Below are 18,293 nucleotides of genomic sequence, written 5' to 3'. Positions count from 1 at the left end.
AAATCTTACTTATATACTAAACAAGTATGTGAGATGAGTGAATGAAGATGCAGAAAAATGGTGTTTGAAATGTGAATGCAGTGGCCAGTGGATGGGTTTTTATTAACATCTTGGAATATGGTCTTGGAATGTAGACTTGTTGGGTTAAAACGGGCTTAGACAGTGAGAGATGGTAGAAACTAGAAAACGTGAAAAGGACGAGAAAAACACTAACACACGCATAGATATGTTTGTTTTTATGTGAAGCTATATATAAAAACAATTCAACATGAAACTGAAGGAGTATTGTTTAAAACATTTTAGTAAAATACATATAAATTTTTATAAGGAAATGGTTGACAGTGACCTCGAAGTTTCGGCCCACCAGCCGTCGTCGGATTGTGTATGTGCGTATGCACACACGTAATGTTTATAGTATAAACATAGAGAAATCCATAGGCTCATATATCTGATAACGTTTGTTAAGCGTTTAAAAGAGCCAATATGAAGAATACGTAACGTAAATCGAAATGATAAAACGTGGTACCAAAGACCATTTGGTGTCGATGTAAAGCTACAATAAGTGAGGTATAATTGTGCTAGTATTTGACAGAAAAGTAGAGAACTCAGTGGTACAAAGGTTTATGTTAAAATTGACTCTGGTACCACTAGTTCACTCCCTGCCCAGGCATTATTTTTACTCGTACACAGAAATATGGTGGTTGAATAAGCCATATCCGTGTCTAAAGTATTTGTGAGAGGAGGTGGAACTCTGCTACTAAGTCCTCTTCTGCAAATCAGAAAAGAAATCGACAGGAATTCCATACAATGAGGAGAGCTATTCTGATGGCATAGCAGCCAGAGTTAGGAACTGGAAAGCAATCATGGAGCTACAACATCTGCTCGCAACAAAGGGTTCCTCCTTCAGAGCAAGGCATAGCTTTTATGATGCATATGCATGAAGTGCAATACTGCACGTTATTCAGATGTGGTTCTTAAATGCAGAGAATTTGCAAAGACTCACGAGCATGGCTGTGTGGCTAAAAAGCTTATTTTGCAAACATGTGATTTTGGGTTCAGTCCCACTGCATGACACCTTGGGCAAGAATTTTCTATAATAGCCTTGGGCCAGTCAATGCCTTGTGAGCAAATCTGGTAGATGGAAACTATGTGGAAGCCCACTGTCTATATATGTCTGTGTTTTTGTGTTTGCCCGCCCATCAGCGCTTGACAACTGATATTGGTTTGTACTCATGCTCTCTCTGCCCCCCCCCCCATACACCTCACTCATATTGCCTTGTCTCAGGTTGTATAAACTCTTTGCTATTAGTGTACAAGGTAACCACTCTCAAGTTGGTGCCACAAAATGCACTTACTATACTCTGTAAAGTGGTTGCCAAATTTGTGGAAAATAAGAAAGGGTCAAGAGGACCCCTTAATCTTGCCTAGAGCACGATAAAACCTCCAGTATAAGGGTCATGATAAAATGCACCCAGTACATACTTAAAATGGTTAGTGATAAGAAGAGCATCCTGCCAATTAAACATGAGTAAAACGTGATCCTCCAGCCCGTCTATGAGGACAGTGGATCCCAAATATATATGAGTACCCATCCAACTCATGTCAATATGGAATGCAAACATAAAATGAGAATGTGTGTGTGCATGTGTATATACACCCCACACAAGTGAATAGACGAAAGAGAGTAGTACTCAACATATTTGATAGGAGTTGTATATATTTTTAGATAAAATTATGTGGAGCTGAGTCAAACTTAATATATATATATATATATATATATATATATATCGTTGCCATTATGTTAAACTGCTGTATGTCCAAATTTGGTCAAATGCGCTTTTTCTCAATATTTATAAAATGATGATGGTGGTGGTAGTGTGTGTTTGTTTTATGTCTGTTTTGACAAGTTTGCAGGAGTTAAATATTTTGAGACACTGTTTTACAGGTAGATACTCTTCCTCACATTAAAACCTTACTTGTTTTCAAGCAAGGAATTGCTTATTCTACACAGCTTCAAAGGTATGAGCTGCCCAAACAATTTGTTGATGGGAAACAATTTGCTGACAACAGCATTGCATGCCACAATTTAACACAAGCAATGGGTATACACACATTTCCCTTTTCTTTTGGCTACATTTAGAATTTTCAATTCAATCTTCTAATTTCATAGTATTTCATTGTTTTAGAGTGCCACCATTCTCCTGCCATTCCTACTGTTGCTGAAATCCATTATCTTTTGTTCTGTTTCTCCTTGTAAAATGATTTCTTGCTATCCACATTTACACACGCATGCATGCACACATAAACATACAGGTGAATGCACGTGGGTTAGTGGTTAGGGTATTTGGCTCTCAACTGTAAGATCATAGATTCAATTCCTGGCGATGTTGTGTCCTTGAGGTAGTACTTGTATTTCGAAGGACCAGCCTTGTCACATTATGTGTCATGCTGAATCTCCCTGAGAACTATGTTAAGGGTATGCATGTCTGTGTAGTGCTCAACCACTTGCATGTTAATTTCATTCGTTGATTGGATCAGCTGGAACCCTCGTCATCATAACCTGCAGAATGCCAGTACAGATATTTTGAGCAACTAGATAGAAGGTATACATGGACATTACCTACAGAACAAAATCATAATCAAATTGATGACATGTTCTTGAACAAGTGCTGGAAGAGTGGTGTTCAGCATCAGCATCATCATTTTAATGTCTTTTTTGTGCTTGCATGAATCAAACCGGATTTATCGAGGCAGACTTTCTGTGGCTGGATGTCCTTGCTGTTTCCCTTCCCCTCACCTTTTACCAAGTAAGGTAATATTTCCTCATTACCAAGCATGTTTGTACAGAATATTGGAAATGTATGACGTGGCTTGTATAACAGCAACACTCATTTACAACTAGGACACATCAAGACTAGGAGACACAAATGTAACACACACACATATATATGATGGTCCTCGAGGCTTTGGATGGTCTGAAGACACTTGTTCAAAGTGCCATGCAGTGGGACTGAAACCGAAACTGTTTGGTTGGAAAGCTTGCTCGTATTGTCAAAACTATGAAACAGATCAACTGTTTATGTCTAAGATTAAATTGAAATTCAAGAAAATTGAAACAAGAAATAGGCTTAATTGGTATTATCATGAAATTATACCACAGAAGTTTGAGAATTGATTTACTGTTATTCCTAACTTTGATAGATATCTTGAGTTATGACATAAATCACCATCGTTGGTGTCCATATTCCATACTGGCCTGGATTTGACAAGATCTGACAGGTCAGTATACTGTTGAACTCCAGTGTCTGCTTTGGTATAATTTCTATGGCTGGATGCTTTTCCTAATGCCATCAATTTTCCAGTGCTGGGTGCTTTTTTTTGTATCACTGGCACAAATAGCTCACAAGTCAAGACCCCTTGATTGATTAAGGGGTGAGGTGGGGGTGTAGTATTGCGGGAAGTGTCTTATGTCAGGTGATGAGAGGCAAGAGTGCAACAAAGATAAAATGAAAGACATTTTTCTGTGGATAGCAAGAAATCGTTTTACAAGGAGAAACAGAACAAAAGATAATGCCATTTACATGATACTGGCAACTGCATTTTCACTTGGCTTGATGAGTCTTCTTAAGCACAACATATTTCCAATGGTCTCGGTCATTTGTCATCACCTTCATGAGGCCCAACATTCAAAGATCATGCTACCAGCAATGGCCACGATTACAATTTCTCAGGTGCCACTTACATGACACTGGCAACGGCCACAATTATAATTTCATTTGACTTGATGAGTCTTCACCTTTTATTTCTAGTCTTCCAGGAAAAAGTTCCCTGTCTATAGTAAAATATTACCTCACTAGGAAACAGGTGAGGGTTGGCAAGAGGAGGGTATCCTGTTGAAGAAAATCTGCCTTAACAAATACCATCCGACTCATGCAAGCATGGAAAAGTGGACATTAGAATGATGTTGGTGAAGCATTAGTTTACAAACAGATGCCTCTTTATTATCACTTCCTCTGAGAGTGAAAAGCAGTCGGACCAGTTGTCAGCTGGGAATGTCAGTGCCACTGTATATGTTGAATGATTTCATGCGGACACTTGTAATGTGAAACAGTTGCATATACACGTGCACATACACACTCACATATATACCCATTCTTTTTTATGTCTGTTTTTACTATTTCCATGCTAGCATATGTTAGCTCAGTATATTATTGAAGCATTGTTTTACAGTTGGATGCCCTGCCTGTCACTAACCCTCAGCTGTTTTTCAAGTCAGGAACCTCTTATTCCCCATCTCTTTAAAGGTGCAAAGTGAGCAAAAACGACAGCAACAACACTTGTAGTTCCTTTCATAGAGCACAAATGTCAACTTGCATACTTACACATACACAAACATACATAGATGCATACAAAGACATCTATTGGGACATCATCAATTGCTTGCTGAAGGTGATTCAAGAAATCTCTCTCCTCTTTGCTTCTAAGACACAAAAATAAAACCTTCATGACTAAGATTTCTACGTTATCTTATCAATGCCAAGACTTTGTCATGGCTAGTTTGCATCCTTCAACTGCTTCTCTTTAGTTTCCCTTAAATATCTAGATATCATTGCCATGCCCATTAATCTTCAAATAGAGTAAATAAACTTTGCAATTATATACTGATAGGAAATGGATCATTCTTGTGTATTTCGGTTCACTTGCCAAGATTTCAACTTCTATGTCCATTTCTGCTTTCACAACAGATGATTTTTCTTTATTCATTGTTCTTGCATTCTACATCCCAACTATAAGCACCTCTACACACACACACACATATATATATAGTAAATTTTAATATATATATATATATATATATACACTCACATTCCTGTATACACAAGTATGTGTGCTTATATACATGTGCAGAGTGTATATCATCATTTTAACGTCAGTTTTCCAATGGTTTGGCACTAGCTTGTAAGAACAGGAACCAAACCAGGCTCCATTGTCTGTTTTGGCATGGCTTCTACGGCTGGATGCCTTTCCTAACACCAACCATTTTACAGAATGTACAGGGTGCTTTTTATGTGGCACCAGCACCAACAGGCCCACCAAGTAACTTGCAAGACTATATATATATATATATATATATATATATATATATATATATATATATATATATATATATGTTTTACAAGTGTGTATGTAGATATATAAATGCATATATATGTACACATATGCACGTATATAATCATATCTATATGTACATTTATATATATATATTCATGTTTGTATATATAAATGTACATAGACATATATGTGCATGTATATACACATATCTACATGCATAAACGTACATATTAACGTGTGTACGTGTTTTATATATACATATGTACACACAAACGTGTATATAAGTATTCGTGCATACAGAAACGTACATGGACATCTATGTGTATATATATATATATATCTCTGTAAATACATATATAAACGTACATATTGACGTATGTTTCATCCACACATACATATATCAGTGTTTATGACCATATACATATGTACATACAAATATGTGCGTGTCTATATATATATTACATATATATATATATAGTATATATATATACATCGCGTGTATATAAGTAATGTACAACAGTACATGTCATAGTAACTGACTCTGCGAGAGCTTAGAATATTCTGGTTTCTTCCGGTTGCACCATTACATTTTGTTAACAGGTAAAGAACGGATAATGTCCAACACATTTCAACGACATAACACATTCTCAGTAAACTAGAAAATTTGCTGATGAAGGTGGTGTTCGTTCGTTCGTTTTTCACCTCTTCCCGACCTCTGTAATATATACAAATGGGAGGAAAAAAGGGGGCCAGAAAGAAATTACCTGAGAACTGTTTGTCTTCGCTAACTGTCCTCCACCTCCGCAGGAAGTATTTATTGGGCATGCGCACGGCTGGCTTATGCCCAGCAGCTTTGTACAAAGAGAGGGAAATGCTTCTGATGATATTAAAATCAGCAGTGACGGCTTTTGCTATCGGAAGCATTTTATTTTTATTCCATTTTTTTTTCATCCGATGTGTCATCATGGGTTTGGTTGATAAAAATAAGGAAATTAAAAAGAAAGTAAGAGAGGAATAAAAATGCGTATTATTATTTTTTTTGCTACCAAGAGTATATTCAAGCAAGTGAAGGGTTAAATGAACCTGATTTGAATAATGGTTTAATACGGTACTATAGATGATGTTATAATATATTTTCCATTTAGTGAATAAAGATGAAAAAAATTCCATATTCGAAAAAGGGAAAAAATAAGGGGGTGTGGAACAAGATATTCCAGATTAATTTTTAAATATTCTAGAAAAAATATTTTAAGACAAACTTACAAGAAGAATGATAATTGTTTTTGCTTCTGATTAGCAACATGCAATATGGTATTATGATTGACATTGCCATATATAGACAACAGTATTGTATTTCGTTAGAATATGTTTATTAACTGAATTAAGTGATGGATATATGCAAAGATTGTTGTTAAAAATCTAATTAAAGATTCATGGAGTAAAGTTTAGATAAGGGTTAATTTGCCAGAGGTTAACTGATAACAAGAATGAGCAATATGTGTAAGGTGTGGAATTTCTTTTACCCTGGTGATAGAATATATTTATCAACCTACTGATGCAATATGTGTATTATCAATAGTTTAGTTAAAATTTAGTAGAGTTTAAATAGGACATGTCTGGTGACAAAAACTGAATAGGTAACATGAAGGATTTCTTTTATATAGGAACAGTGAAATGTTTTGTACAGAATTGGCAAAATCTGATTCTTTTAACAACTCTAAAAGCAGTACTTGAACTTAGATTACTCCAAGCTAAGAATGCCACTGGCCCTGATAACCTCCCTTCTATTGCCCTCAAACAATGTGGTCCAACGCTGGCCTCTAGTCTCACCCAACTCTTCAACATAATTCTCGAAAGGAATAACAGAGATATTGCCCAATATCTCAATATTTGGTAACAGTCTACATGTGTCTCATCCCCAAGAGTAACCCTTCTGATCCTGTTAACTATTTCCCTGTCACATTCACTTCCAGTATAGTGTTTCAAATGTGATGGAGACAGCCACTAAAAACACCTTGAATTTTTCTTACTCTTGAAAGACTACTAGCACAGCTTGAGTAAAACCAGATCAATTGATAACCAACTTTGCTATGTCACTCAGCTTGAGAAATTTATTAAAAACCATGATGTTAAATTCAACTTCAAATCACACCATTGAAGAATGACTGACGGTGGGTATTTCTAACCTAAACTCTATCAATTTTGGTGTGCCTCGAGATTCACTGTTGATGACGACACTCTTCCTCCTAATTATTACCTCTATACCTATGCAGATGATACCATCCTTCATTTCTCTTTAACTTTCTGCATGCAAATGTTAGATATATGCAATCTCAAACATCTCACACCAAATCTTCAGTAACTCTATGAAAAGAAATTTAAAAGCACTTCCCAATGAAGTCATGCAAATCTTGTAGCCTTCCACAGTGCAAAGACTTAATCACAACATATATCAAGAATATATTATTACACACCTTCATGCAAAACATGAATAGCATGCAACTAGAACTCTAGAAGTCTTCAATATTGATATAAAGGCTAAGTCTCACCATTTCAAAGGACAAAATGAGATAATCAGGCTTGGCTGTTTGGATACTGGTGATTTGGCACAGCTAACTGAATATTGAACATGTTTTGGCAACTGTACTTTTTAGCACTAGAGGCAAACACTCACACACACACACATGCACAGAAATATTTACATACAAGTAGTGACAGAAAGGAAGAGAGAAAGCAAGAGAGAGAGAGGGAGACATTGCAGTTTTTTTAATTGAATACACTCAACATAAAGATTTTTCCTCTCCTCATGCACATAGAGAGAAATACACTTATATACATAAACAGAGGAGAAAAGGAGAGACTGGCTTTCATCTTTAGCACCAGAAAATACTTCAGCCCTCAACAAATACTAATCCTCTATAAAGCTCAAATAAGACCCACACTGGAGCATTGATCTCATATTTGGGATGTTACTACTGATACACTCACAGACATGATACACCATATTCAAAGGCTTCTCAACAGATTGATATGATGTCATTCAAGGCCACACTCTATCTTCTGCCACATAGAAGATGAAATGTGACTGTCACTTCTATTGGAATTACTGCCGTCTTTGCTCCTCACAAATAGCTGGTTTGGTGTTACCACTGCAAATCTACTCCTGACTCACTCAGCTCTCCTCCATATTGTGTCCCTCATTTCAGGCCCCTAACTAACCCCTACACTCTCGAATGACAACCTTCTGGAATCCTCTATCTGCATGTGTTTTTTTTTTGCCCTTGAAACAATTAACTTGCATCTGTTCAAGAGGACCGTTAACTATGGTCCAGCAGTAGTAAGGTCACAAAGTACTTGCAAGAGAAGGTCCCTCAACTAAGCGGCGTATTGTATTGAGAGATATAAAAGTAGTACAATGGCAGGGAGGGCAGGTGCAGGTCTTTTGCTCTAGGTAAATCATCATCATTCTCATCATCATCATCATTTAACATCCTCTTTTCCATGCTAGCATAGGGTTGGACAGTTTGACAAAAACAGATGAGCCAGAGGCTTCCACCAGTTTCCATGACTGTTATGGCATGGTTTCTACAGCTGATACCCTTCTTAATGCCAACTGCTTAAGAGAGTGTACTGTGTGCTCTTTACATGGCACCAACACAAGTGAGATCACCAAGTACCTGCAAGATAAGACCTCAACTGCGCAAGGTGTAGACTGGAGGAATAAGAAGGAGAGATTCAGGTGACTTGCTGAAGAGGTGAATCCATGGCTTGCTTCCTGGAAAGTGAGAGAGAGAACGAAAAGGATGTGAGGTCCATGTGCAATATATGTGACAGAATAGGATAGCAGACAGGGAAAAGGTGGATGTGTAGGTAAGTGAACTGAATGAAAATAGTGTAACAGGTGATTAGAGATAGGGATTGAGATGGACACAAAGGGTATCAGTTAAGTGTGGGGAAAATGAAGAAAATAGGGTAACAGGTGATTAGAGATAGGGATTGAGATGGACACAAAGGGTATCAGTTAAGTGTGGGGAAAATGAAGAAAATAGGGTAACAGGTGATTAGAGATAGGGATTGAGATGGACACAAAGGGTATCAGTTAAGTGTGGGGAAAATGAAGAAAATAGGGTAACAGGTGATTAGAGATAGGGATTGAGATGGACACAAAGGGTATCAGTTAAGTGTGGGGAAAATGAAGAAAATAGTGTAACAGGTGATTAGAGATAGGGATTGAGATGGACACAAAGGGTATCAGTTAAGTGTGGGGAAAATGAAGAAAATAGGGTAACAGGTGATTAGAGATAGGGATTGAGATGGACACAAAGGGTATCAGTTAAGTGTGGGGAAAATGAAGAAAATAGGGTAACAGGTGATTAGAGATAGGGATTGAGATGGACACAAAGGGTATCAGTTAAGTGTGGGGAAAATGAAGAAAATAGGGTAACAGGTGATTAGAGATAGGGATTGAGATGGACACAAAGGGTATCAGTTAAGTGTGGGGAAAATGAAGAAAATAGGGTAACAGGTGATTAGAGATAGGGATTGAGATGGACACAAAGGGTATCAGTTAAGTGTGGGGAAAATGAAGAAAATAGGGTAACAGGTGATTAGAGATAGGGATTGAGATGGACACAAAGGGTATCAGTTAAGTGTGGGGAAAATGAAGAAAATAGGGTAACAGGTGATTAGAGATAGGGATTGAGATGGACACAAAGGGTATCAGTTAAGTGTGGGGAAAATGAAGAAAATAGGGTAACAGGTGATTAGAGATAGGGATTGAGATGGACACAAAGGGTATCAGTTAAGTGTGGGGAAAATGAAGAAAATAGGGTAACAGGTGATTAGAGATAGGGATTGAGATGGACACAAAGGGTATCAGTTAAGTGTGGGGAAAATGAAGAAAATAGGGTAACAGGTGATTAGAGATAGGGATTGAGATGGACACAAAGGGTATCAGTTAAGTGTGGGGAAAATGAAGAAAATAGGGTAACATAAAAGATTGATGGAAGTTTAGGTGTCAGATGAGTTGTTGCAATGGCTAGACAGAGTTTCAGTTCTGCTGAGATGGATGGGTCTTCTCAAGTCCTCTTGGTCCCATCTCCTCTGAAAAGTGCAACACCTTGAAGTCAGTCTTCACTACTTTGTCCCATGTCTTCCTAGGTCTACCTCTTCCACATTTTCCCTCCATGTTTAGTGACAACACTTCTTTATACATGCTTTCCAGCATGCCAAACAGTTGTCTTAACAACTTCATACTCATATTTCTGTTCCCCAGCCAAGCAGACAGAAAATTAAGATTGCCAGCATGAATTTAGCATGATATTTCTCCAGTTGTGATAACGTCATCACAGAGCTATACAAACCAGCTATTTTCTCATAAACTAAAGAGTTTGTCTCTTCCAAAGTGTATAACTTCTTGTCCATAATCTTCATTCAAAGATTAACATGCAAAATACCATGTGTAGTAATTAAATCTTCTGTTAATTGTTTACAAGCATTGCACATCGTTTACATGCAGCCAGTAACCCAACACAAACATTGTAGAAGAACTACCTACCCCATGACATGCTTATATGCTATCTACTCATTGAAATAGCATGTAAGAGGTTGAGTATTCCACAAACAAGCGTGCTTTTTGAATTACAAATATTATCAGCCTGACAGACTACTATACAGATTCTGTCAACCCAGTTTTACTCCCCAGAAGTAAGTGGAGCTGAAATTGTGAAAAATTCTAGTTGCCCAAGATACTATGCAATGGGATTGAACTTGGGACTTCAAGGTTACTAAGCAAACTTCTGAACCACTCAACCATACTTTGCACGCTACGCGCGCGCGCTTGTATCTATCTATCTATCTATCTATCTATCTATCTATCTATCTCATTCTCTATTTATCTACATACATACAAATATTTATTTATATATGTGAGTGTGTGTGCGTGTATATGTATTTATATCTGTCTTTCTGTCGATTGACAGATAGATAGACAGATACATACATACATAGATACATACAGATTTAGGTAATATAGAGATAGATAGATAGATAGATAGATAGATAGATAGACAGATACATACATACATACATACATACATACATACAAATAGATTTAGGTATGTATACAGAGAGAGAGAGAAAGAAAGAATGAGAGTCTTATCAATATTTGAATGTAAACAAGTCTGCCATGGCAAAGTTCGTTTCGTATCTCTCATTCCACATTTTTCTAGAATTTACTTCGACGCTACTTGTCTCGTGTCACCAACCGAACGACTTCCTTGAGAAAAGCAAACAATTTCTTTCATCTTTAACTTCGCCCTGACCAGTTCAATATTGCATTGGTCTCATAAACAAGTTTAGAGTGGCCATATAGCTTCCAAAAGCCTCTAATTTCCCCCTCGTTGTTGCTCTATCTGTCATAACGTATTCTCAGAAACTACAATGGCGGAGTCCGACTGGAATGAAGTCACTTACATTGGTAAGAGAGCGAAAGCTGGACAGCTTAGATCGAAACAGGTAAATCTTATGAGTAACAAAGCAAAAGACTTCAGTACAGCCCTTGTTATCGTGTATATATTACCGTTAATTTTATTAATTCTATGTTAACCTGGATTATTGTCTTTCCTTTCTGCTGTCGTTCCGTTTAACACTATCCTTCTCTTTCTCTCTACCTGCAATCTACAGCGATTGCACCTCTATCATCCAAACTATTTTTGTTGACGTCGACATATTAAAGCAATTAAGAATCTTAATAATGTCTTTGATATATGCTCCTGTTATTTATTTATTTTCTTTCGAAAGAACATACTGCCAACAACAATAACAAGAACAAATAAAGTTAAGTGATTAAGAGTCTATGTAAAATAGCAGCAGTGCGTTAATAATGTGTTGCATCGGGTGATTTGCACCTTGTATGGTTATTAGAATATACCTTTAGGTAAACAGAAAAGTCTGGAACAACACGGAGAGAAAGCTATTTTATATGACTTTGACGTCATAATAAATACGCGATTATTGTAAAGGAAAAAACCTCAACAAACACGGGACAGTTTTATTCTGCCATGTGGTTGATTAGGTGCCCCCACAACATGTCCCCTACAACAGCCAAACTTTTAAGTCTTGGCTATTTGTTGAATGTATTAATGATTTCTAAGTGTTTGTTACTAATTTTCACATGTCGATTACTGGTGTCGCACCAAATATATTGCTGTGATTTCTGCTGGATCACACGTGCCTCCTAACTAGAAATATATTCCCAGTTTTGTGTTACCTGCGTGTCTCGGTAAATCAAAGACTGCTCTTGGATTGTGAGATGTTGATTTAGTTTCATTGATAACTACCTAAACAGAGGGAAGTATATATATATATATATATATATATATATATATATATATATATATATATATATATATATATAGTTATGTACGTTTGTATGTGTGGGTATATATATATATATATCAGTCATGACCGAAGTGGGCATGGAAATTCGTCACGCAATCAGCCGATCCCGGGGGCCAAGGTCCCACTGCATGGCACCTTGTACAAGTGTTTGTAATTCTTTAATTTAACTTCGGGTAACCACCAAACTTTGTGAGTGATGTTGGACAAGCGAAAACTGTGCGGAACTTTCGTCAGATGCATTGCAACATATTGCATCATTCACCTGTCACCCGAGAAGGGCACACGTGTCGCTGAAATATTCGGCCGCTTAGACGTTAACTAACAAGCAGATATTTCAGCTGGTCGAACAACTCCGTGCTTAACGACAAAATCAACGAAGGATCCATTGTGTGGAACATGGACGTTAAATGATGACGATAATGATATAGGTGTGTGTGTGTTTATTTATTTAACGCACAAGTGTCCGAATAATCTTCAAACATGTGCGCCCTTAGGAGAAACGATCGCGATGATATATATATATATATATATCCTCGTGTTCCTTTCCTTTGAAGAGCGTAGGCTCGGAACGTAAAAGACTTTCTGATTTTCCCAAGCGTCAAACTAATACACCTGCTAGTTGTTTATACACCTGTCTTCGTCTTCTGTTTTTTCTGTAAATTTCAACTATATATAACTATATATCCGTTAAGCATTAACTGTCAGGAAAAAAAGAGTACTTAATACAATGGTAGAGATAAATATCTTTGTCACAACTTTCCTGTGAAGGAGACACACCACACACACATGCTTATTCATATACACATACATACACATGGACATTTTCAGTTTCAGTCTTCCAAAATCACTCACAAAGCTTTTCTTGTCCTATGACAATAGAGGAAGATGTTAGCACTAGGTGTCACGTTGTGGAACTGAACCCAAAACCGTGCAGTTGTGAAGTGAACTTAACCACAAAGCCATGCCTGTACCTTCCCATGTGTGTGTCTAAACCATACTTGCACATACAGATTGTTTAGATACACACACACGCACACACACACACTAAACGATTTGTAACATGTTTGGCACCTTATGAATTTCCTATTGACTTCTTTGTAATATGTAATTAAAGATGAGCCAACACAGCCGCTTGACCTTTGGTTATTGTTGAAATACTTTGCATCTTAGATTTGCTTGAGCATGGTTGACCTGCAGCTGAACAATAGCAACAATATTAGAGAGGTAAACCAGGGATTTAGAAGTAAGCATAAGTTTATTGTCTTCTTAAATTTAGTTTTCCTATGGTTGCAAAATCTCAAAAAATGTTGGGTATATCAATATATATATATATATATATATATATATATATATATATATATATATATATATAAATCTGTTTGTGTGTTTGCCACCCTCACACACTGTCAGTGATGAGATTTGTTTACATCCCCATAATCTATCAGTTCATCCAAAGAAATCAATAGAATAAGCACCAGATTTGAATAAAAAATATGTACTGGAGTCAGTTTGTTGCATTAAACTTTTCAAGGCAGTGCTCCAGCATGTCTGCAGTCAGGTGACTGAGACAAGTAACAGAGAAAGGATAAAGTTTGTTTTCGTAGTTTGAGCAGCTGCCTAGAACGGTCTGATAGCTATTTAATCTCTGTCAATGGTTAGGACAAGTGGGTATCTAAGGAAGGGGTGGAAGACCTCAGTGTTGCTTTCTTGTTAAATCAATGACAACAAACGTGTTTTTGTACCATGTTTAATGTTTTAATTCTTGGTTTTTCAATCACTTTTGTAGGCTGTTACTACTGCGCAAAGGACAGGTGCTGCTGTGGAGACTACTAAACGATGTAAGTTCTTCCTTTAGTTGAAACATCTTTTGCTGATCGATTATTAATAGTAAAATATTGGCATTAGGAAGGGCATCCAGCTGTAGAAACTCTGCCAAATTTAGATTGGAGCCTGGTGTTGCCATCCGGTTTCACCAGTCCTCAGTCAAATCGTCCAACCCATGCTAGCATGGAAAGCGGACGTTAAACGATGATGATGATGATATCACATAAGTCTGTTTTATTTAAATAATAGCTTATAGATTAACCAGAGATATAGGCAGAGGCACAGATGTGTGGTTTAGAAGCTTGCTTTGCAACTACATAGTTTTGGGCTTGGTTCCACCATGTGGCACCTTAGGTAAGGGTCTTCTACTAAATTCCCTAGCTTACCAATGCCTTGTGAGCGAATTTGGTGGATGGAAACTGTGTGGAAGCCCATTGTCATCATAGGTTGGACGGTTTGACTGAGGACTGGCAAACCAGAAGGCTGTACCAGGCTCCAATCTCTGATCTGGCAAGGTTTCTACAGCTGGATGCCCTTCCTAATGCTAACCACCCCGAGACATAACTTAGTATGTTCTTTGATTAATTTTAAGCCTTCAGTTATATATATATATACACACACACACATGCATTTAGGTAGGCATGGCTGTGTGGTTAAGAAGTTTGTTTTGGTCAACTATGTAGACACTGACAGCTGGTGCCCTCTACTTTAGCGGCTGGTTGATCAATATCTCATGAAATTTGGTAAACATAAACTAGCAGTCTGTCACATAAATACATGTGTGCACTGAGTGTGTGTTCTTGTCTTAACAGGTGTAGGCTGATTGTAAACAAATGTGATACTACTTATACAAATAGTGTTATTTATTCACAGTACACTATGCAAACATATCCAGGCTGTTTGTTTGATAACCTGGGGTATTATTGTCTTGCATGGAAATGGGTGAGGGTTAGCATCAAGAAAGGCATCTGCCTGAAGAAAATTTTAACCCAACATAGACTCGTCTGATCTCTGTAAGGATGGAAAAGTAAATGGTGAAATGGTGATGTGTCTGTATGTCATTTGTTTACTTTTATGTCTGCTTTTCCCTGGGTGATATTCTGTGTTTGAGAAGTCCTGTCCCTCATGCTGGTGACACGTAAAAAGCACCCTACAAATGTTGGGCAATATGCTGTGCTTGAGAAGCACCCAGCATACTCTGTAAAGTGGGTGGTGTTAGGAAAGGTATCTTGCCACAACAGACAACTGGAGTCTGGGCAGCTCTCTGACTGGCCAGCACCATGTCAAACCATCTAACCCATGCCAGCATGGAAAAACAGACATTAAAGATACATTGCTTAAATTGCCACTGAGTTTAGCAGTATTGGATAGACCAATTTACATATCAAACACATTGCTGGCAACTGGTACATACATATCAATTGTTGGTAGGGACTCTGTATTTCATTTTGCAATTATAATATACTCTTATGTCAATGTATATATTGGGGTTCGTAGTCTTGCAAGCTGCATAGTGACCTCACTTGTGCTGGTGATATGAAAAAGCATCCAGTTCACAATGTAAAGTGGTTGATGTTAAGAAAGGCATCCAGCTGTAGAAATCATGCCGTAGCAGACGTTTGGATGCAATGCAGTCCTTGGACTCATCAGATCCTGTCAAACTGTTCAATCTGTGCCAGCATGGAACATGGGACTTTTATTGATTCCTTGATTTGATTAACCGTTCTCTTCTTTTTAATTCTTTCAGTCAGTGCTGGTCAAAACAAGCAACACGCTGCCAACATTAATGCAAACAAGCTCGACCAAGAAACTGAGGAGTTGCACATCAGTAAAGTTAGCATTGATGTGTCTCGGCTCATTCAACAATGTCGACAAAGGTGTAACATGACCCAAAAGGAACTGGCCACTGTAAGCTATCCATATTTTCATTTTTCTTTCTCTTTAGTTGCTGTTGTTGTCTAGTCCTAGCTGGTCCCTGACTGAAAACAACTTTGATAAAAAGGTTTCTACCTCTGGACACCCTTCGTATCATTTACTACTTTACAGGGGATACTGGGTGCATTTTACTATGGCATCATGGCTATACAAGGGGTTGCTGAAAAGTTCCTGGCTTTGGGTTAAAGAAAATGCAGGAGGATCTGTTAATTATGATTTTGTTCAACATATTCCCCTCTCTGATTCATACACTTATCGCAGCAGTCCTTCAGTTTTTCTATTAACATTGAAAGGATGAAAAGCAAAGTCAGCCTAGGTGAAATTTGAACTCAGAACATAAGGATAGGCAAAATACCATGAAGCATTTCACCCAGCATGCTAACAATTCTGCCAGCTCTTATTATATAAGAAACTACTACTACAAAAGAAAAATGATGATTATTATTATTATTATTATTTTGTTAAACAACTTTTTCCTGCTTCAAAAGTATTTCTCACTCTTCAACTTAGAATGTAATTTTTTTTTTTTTTTAGAAAATTAACGAGAAACAACAAGTGATTAATGAATATGAATCTGGAAAAGCAGTGCCAAACCAGCAAATTCTTGGTAAATTGGAAAGAGCTTTGGGTAAGTAATTTTTTTTAAATATCTTTTAATTGTTTCAGTCATTGGGTTGCAGCCATGCTGGGGCACTGCCCTCAGAGGCTTTATTAGTTGAACAAATCTCACACACAAATCTATATGCATGCGTTTGTGCGTGGGCATCCGTGTGTGAAGGTGAGTGACTTAGTGGTTAGGGTGTTCAATTCACGGTTGTAAGGTCATGAGTTTGATTCCTGGTGGCACATTGAATCCTTGAGCAAGATGCTTTATTTCACGTTACTTCAGTCCACCCAACTGGCAAAAATAAGTTGTATCTGTAATACTCAAAAGGCCAGCCTTGTTACATTCTGTGTCACACTGAATCTCCCTGAGAAGTACATTAAGGGTACATGTGTCTGTGGAGTGCTCAGCCACTTGCACGTTAACTTCATGAGCAGGTTGTTCTGTTGATCAGATCAACTTGAACCCTCGTTGTTGTACAGATGGAAAAGAGGATTTATATATGACAGCCTTCTTTCAGTTTCCATTTACCAAATCCACTCCCAAGACTTTGGTCAACTTGGGGCTATAGCAGAAGACTCTTGCCCAAGGTGTCATACAAGTGGGACAGAACCTGAAACCAAATGGTTGGGAAGCAAGCTTCTTACCACATGGCCATGCCTGCATCTAATGATTTAAAATTATTAATATAAGTGATTTCAATGTTCGAATTTTTCTTTTTTGTGTGTGTTTTTCCCAATATATCTATATAACAAGTTATTTTCAATATTTTACAGGCACAAAATTGCGTGGCAAAGACAAGGGTAAACCATTTACCAAAAAGTAGCAGCAGTTCCCCTCTTGTACACCTGCCATCACTGTTGATTTTTTTTTTTATTTTAAACTAAGTGGTGTATTTTTTTTTATTTATTTTTTTTTTGAAATCTTCAAGATTAAGTCAGGTTGTTGCATTTATTCCTTGTGGCAATACTCTCTTTTTTTTTTAAAAGTAAAAAAAAGAATGCCAAGTTATGTTTGTGATTACAGTCTGAAATATCTATTGCTTGGATAAAAAATAATAGCAGCTGAAAACTAATTCCTTCACTTTGCAATGATCTCTTTTTTTTTTTTTTTTTTTTTTCTCCACTTGGCGTGATTGGACATTTACCAATATTTTTTTTTTTTTTCGCTGCTCTAATTAAACACAGCTAGAAATTTTTGACAAAAAAAATTTTAATGCTAATTATAATAATAAAAGAAAAACAGAAATGTAAATGAACTTTTAAGGAAAAATAAATACTTTTTTAAAAATAAATTTATTATAAATTTATTCATTTTTCCAAATGTTTTAATTTTTCTCACTTGTTAGCTGTTGAGACACAACATCCTTCAAAACTTCCATGCCTCCTGAAATTTGCCACCAGTACATCTGATGCCC

The 18,293-nt window shown here is 37.1% G+C and overlaps 2 protein-coding genes across 9 annotated transcripts in view; one reads left to right on the top strand and one right to left on the bottom strand.

The window, feature by feature from the left end:
- Nucleotides 1-5,924, bottom strand: part of LOC106874408 (large proline-rich protein BAG6) — a 32,240-nt gene extending 26,316 nt beyond the window's left edge. For all 8 annotated transcript variants that reach the window (XM_052975563.2, XM_014922172.3, XM_052975564.2 and 5 more), the window contains exon 1: nt 5,877-5,924. The gene's annotated coding sequence lies outside the window, so the exon portion shown is untranslated. The remainder of the gene's footprint in view (nt 1-5,876) is intronic.
- Nucleotides 5,925-10,917: 4,993 nt separating this feature from the next.
- On the top strand, nt 10,918-18,170 carry LOC106875264 (endothelial differentiation-related factor 1). Its single transcript, XM_014923380.3, has 5 exons — nt 10,918-11,628; nt 14,300-14,351; nt 16,085-16,245; nt 16,807-16,900; nt 17,653-18,170. The coding sequence occupies exons 1-5, from the start codon at nt 11,554-11,556 to the stop codon at nt 17,700-17,702; spliced, it is 432 nt and encodes a 143-aa protein (XP_014778866.1). The 5' UTR covers nt 10,918-11,553; the 3' UTR covers nt 17,703-18,170.
- Nucleotides 18,171-18,293: the final 123 nt, after the last annotated feature.

Source organism: Octopus bimaculoides, chromosome 21 (assembly GCF_046866305.1).
Source record: "Octopus bimaculoides isolate indiv1 chromosome 21, ASM4686630v1, whole genome shotgun sequence".
NCBI classification, from domain to species: Eukaryota; Metazoa; Mollusca; class Cephalopoda; order Octopoda; family Octopodidae; genus Octopus; species Octopus bimaculoides.
The sequence above is the reverse complement of the archived record's forward strand: the minus strand, read 5'-3'. Positions and strand labels throughout refer to the sequence as shown.

What these genes read in the sequence shown, in the direction of transcription:
- LOC106875264 (XM_014923380.3), top strand. Translation starts at nt 11,554, where the DNA reads ATGGCGGAGTCCGACTGGAATGAAGTCACTTACATTGGTAAGAGAGCG. An exon ending in CCCAAAAGGAACTGGCCACT is followed by an intron (nt 16,246 to 16,806) that starts GTAAGCTATCCA and finishes TTTTTTTTTTAG; the next exon opens with AAAATTAACGAGAAACAACA. An exon ending in TAAATTGGAAAGAGCTTTGG is followed by an intron (nt 16,901 to 17,652) that starts GTAAGTAATTTT and finishes AATATTTTACAG; the next exon opens with GCACAAAATTGCGTGGCAAA.